Raw genomic sequence first — 3,716 nt, 5'->3', positions numbered from 1 at the left:
AAAAGCTTAAAATGGAATAACCCTTTACCTTGGGATGCGGTGGGGAGGTCCCATAGACCCTCGATCGCTGCTGCCTCCGCACTCTCTGAGGTCCACTGCAACATCCCGGCGCTGGCTCCTTGACTTACTGGGGGCCCAGGTGCTCAGCGTTGGCCCTGACTTGTTCATGCCGCTCAAGAAAACAGTTAACAAGGGACCAGACATCACACCACACGCAAACGAATAACAACAAGTGATTCACACAAGATATTCCCAGACTTGTGACGAATAAAGCAAGCCACAACCTCAGGAGCTGGTGTTTTTGACTTCAGTCCTGAAACCGAGTTCCCATGACTCAAGAACACAGCCACAAGTCCCTGAAAGGCTCATGACAAGGAAACATATTGATAAGCATCAGGCAATCTAACCCGTCCAGAAACAATTATTTTGGCTTTGGGGATCACCGCCATTTCTGAAAACTTTTATAGCCATAATTGGGACAATGGGTGAGAATCCAGTGCCTGTAAGAACGAATCCATGACTGGACAGGGACCTTAGAAGAATGTCCACCAAAGCTGCCTTAAATTGTTATTATCCTCATTTTGTAACTGAGTTTACATTAAGATTAAAAGGAACACCCGTTTGTATTTCTGTGCTGCTGTTTGACCGTCCTCGGTCGCTGGATCTTTGGCAGGCCGGGTGTAGGGGACTGTCCCTTGCGTCTCCGCTGCAGCACATCACAGGAAAGGTGAATGGATGCCGTGCGACGTGTTGCCGTGGAGCAGGAATGACTGGCTGCCCACGGGCCCGTTGTGTTGGAAGCGAGAACCTGGGGAATGAAAGCCAGCGAGTTAAGAGTGTACAATGGAGTGAATGTAACCGCAGTAATGGAAAGATTTCCTTGAGCGGGCGCAGAGTGAGGCGCGAAGTAGAGTACCCGACTGGTGAAAGGAGCAGATTGTTGAAGCGAGCGCGAGTGACTTCGAGAGCCATTAGTTTGTGCACCAGAGCGGAATTGTGGCTTTCATGGTTTCTGGGGCAGATGGTAACTGTGTTTGTTGCTCAAGACACCGCAGCCAGCGATGAGGACTCCAGAGAGCAGTTTGGTGAACAGGGGACGTACTGGTGACCAGATGATGTGCCGTTGATGAATAAGGCAGGGAGCGATGACACCATGTCAATTTGTATGCGACAGACTGCGTTTATGTTGGAATAGGTTTAGGTGCATTGAGTAACTGGCCTGGGCGTGTCGAGACTAACACACACCGTGTTTGATTCTGCGCTGCGTATGTTGGTAGGCACAGAATGGAGGAGAAGACGGCGAGTGCCTTGGTAGTTGAGAGGCATGTGTTTCGTGTCGTGAGTGACACTGATGGTGTACCTAACGTTGCGCGACGTGACCAGCTCGATGATTCGTAGAGCCATGATTCTGTTAACAGAGCTGGGTTGATGAGAAAGTCAGTGTGTAGTCGCGAGCGAGAGAGTTTAAGTTGGTTACGTGGACTGGGGTAGACGGTGGAGTGTGTTGCAAAAGTGCAGAGACGGCGGTGTAGGGGAAAAACTAAAGAGAGAGAAGAATCAGAAGGAACTGAAAATAGGGGCTTGATAACTCGCCAGCAGGAGCCACGTACGACATGGTAAGGAGTGTCGACGTTTGTCGTAGAGGACATGTCTATGGCCTTCACCAAGGTAAGATTGGAAGTTACGAGACAACTAACACTAAGGGAGAGTTTTTCTGAAGTCACCAAAAAACAATTTCAATCATGTCAACCACCAGAACAACATTCATCAAACTTACCAGGTGAACATAAGACTAGAAGGGAAGTTGTGGCTTATGGGTGGTTCGTTATCTTAGTGGTAGTGAGTGTGTGTGTGTGTGTGTGTGTGTGTGTGTGTGTGTGAGAGTGTGTGTGTGTGTGTGTGTGTGTGTAGGAAGCTGATTCTGCTTTGACAATCTAAGTAAAGTCTTAGGGACAGCTCTAAACCAGAGCCAAACTCTCACGCTCACAATCTCCCCTGCTGCATTCTGCCTGCGCCACAGATATTTCCTGAGGAAGGGCAACAAATTCAACATGCATTCTGTCTCTCCTTGATTCTCTCGCTTCCTCCCACTCTGACTCACTCTCTGTTACGTTTGCTGAAAGAAAAACTAGACTATGAACCACTTCTAAATGGGCGGAAACGATTTAAAGATATTTTGAAACACTCTCCTCCGAAACTGTTGAAAGTTTGAATGACCTAAAACTCAAATTTATTTAACATTGCCTGTCTCATATTATGGCCATATTAAACTTCAGTAAACCATAAGGTAGTGTAGGAAGAGTGTAGGAAGCAGATTTTACAAGCTAATCGCTGAAAATAATAGAGCAAACTTTCTCATTCACAGCCAAGCAGATTCAAATCCATCAGCATCATTGCTATGTATAAATACAGAGACCATTTCCAGATTCTCAGTGTGCATCCACAGTCTTTGGTACCTGGTATTGTCAGAGGAGATGGAGTCTGAGTTCAAACGCTCTTTAGGTAGATTTTTGGGCAGGTTCCGGACAAACTCAGCATAGCATTCACCCGGTTCGTACAACTTGGCACTCTCACTCAGGGCCTGGTAGTGGGCAGGGAGCGACACAGTCTGCGCCTGCTGCATCTGAAACCAGTTCACTGTCACCTGAAGAATTAAATTAATAAGGTGAATGAGTGAGTAAGTGAATGACTCACTGAATGAATGAACAAATGGGCAAATAGCAAATGAGTATTCAAGTGATTGTAAATAGATAAAGACACATACAGGCAGACTAACATTCTTGCATGTACTGTAGTTTCTATTCTTCCCATGCAATATAAACATATGAGGATTTAAATCACAAAATATCCTACTTTGATGAAATAAGCAAGATTGAGAACCTGATCAAGCATTTGGCACAAACGTTCTGCACTTGACAGATATTGTTTTCAATTCAAACTGAACTGAATTTAAGCAATAGTGAATGTCAAATTGCTTGTGATCCCATTATATAGCATTGGTGTGACTTTAACAGCCTATAAATGCCTTTAAATTGGTTTAACCAAGCAATTGTTTGAATTTGACTTTCTTTACAATCTTAACAATGTTAGGGTTATTAAAAATGCTGAATATTTTAGCTCAAAAGTTGCCAAATATGTGAAGCACAGCACACGTAAGGCTACTGCCCCCCATCGTGACTTTTTCGATCATATAAATGTTATTTTTATTCACATTCTTTATGGAGGAGTTTGAGTTATTGGCCTTGTATTAAAAGACCTTTCAATTAAACTGACAGAAATTGTAACATTTAGTCTTGTGTTATATTATGTACTGTGTACTCACAGCTTTGAGTGTGAGGTCACACTGGAAGACCATCTCTCGGATCTGTGTGAGGATGGTTCTCTTGGCGTTGGCCATGTCCATCTTCCTGACGCCTGCGTCAGCCATACAGTTCTGGTACTGGTCATTGGCCTCTTCTGCCTGACCACAACAATAAATACAGAGAAAATTGTGAGGACGTGGAAGGAATATTAAATAGCGAAGTACAATGTGTGTGTAGAAATTCAACTGTAATGGTAAATGGACTGAACCTGTATAGTGCCTTTCTAGTCTTTCGACCACTCAAAGCGCTTTTACACTACATGCCACATTCACCCACTTACACATTCCTACAGTGATTGCAAACACTCATCACAAACAGAAATTAATCCATTCATCCACATTCACACACCGATGC

General features: G+C 44.4%; 1 protein-coding gene across 3 annotated transcripts in view; it reads right to left on the bottom strand.

Moving 5' to 3' along the window:
- The window catches only part of LOC118334949 (rho GTPase-activating protein 29-like), a 31,752-nt gene that overhangs the window by 7,949 nt on the left and 20,087 nt on the right, over positions 1 to 3,716 (bottom strand). For all 3 annotated transcript variants that reach the window (XM_035671054.1, XM_035671055.1, XM_035671056.1), the window contains 2 exons: positions 3,323 to 3,460; positions 2,457 to 2,644 (listed from right to left, as the gene is read on the bottom strand). In XM_035671054.1, the coding sequence (XP_035526947.1) occupies positions 2,457 to 2,644; positions 3,323 to 3,460 (326 nt within the window). The remainder of the gene's footprint in view (positions 1 to 2,456; positions 2,645 to 3,322; positions 3,461 to 3,716) is intronic.

This window comes from Morone saxatilis, unplaced genomic scaffold (assembly GCF_004916995.1).
Source record: "Morone saxatilis isolate NCDOM2014 unplaced genomic scaffold, NCSU_SB_2.0 Contig23, whole genome shotgun sequence".
Lineage (NCBI taxonomy): Eukaryota > Metazoa > Chordata > Actinopteri > Moronidae > Morone > Morone saxatilis.
Note: the sequence above shows the minus strand (reverse complement) of the source record. Positions and strands in the feature narration are given on the sequence as shown.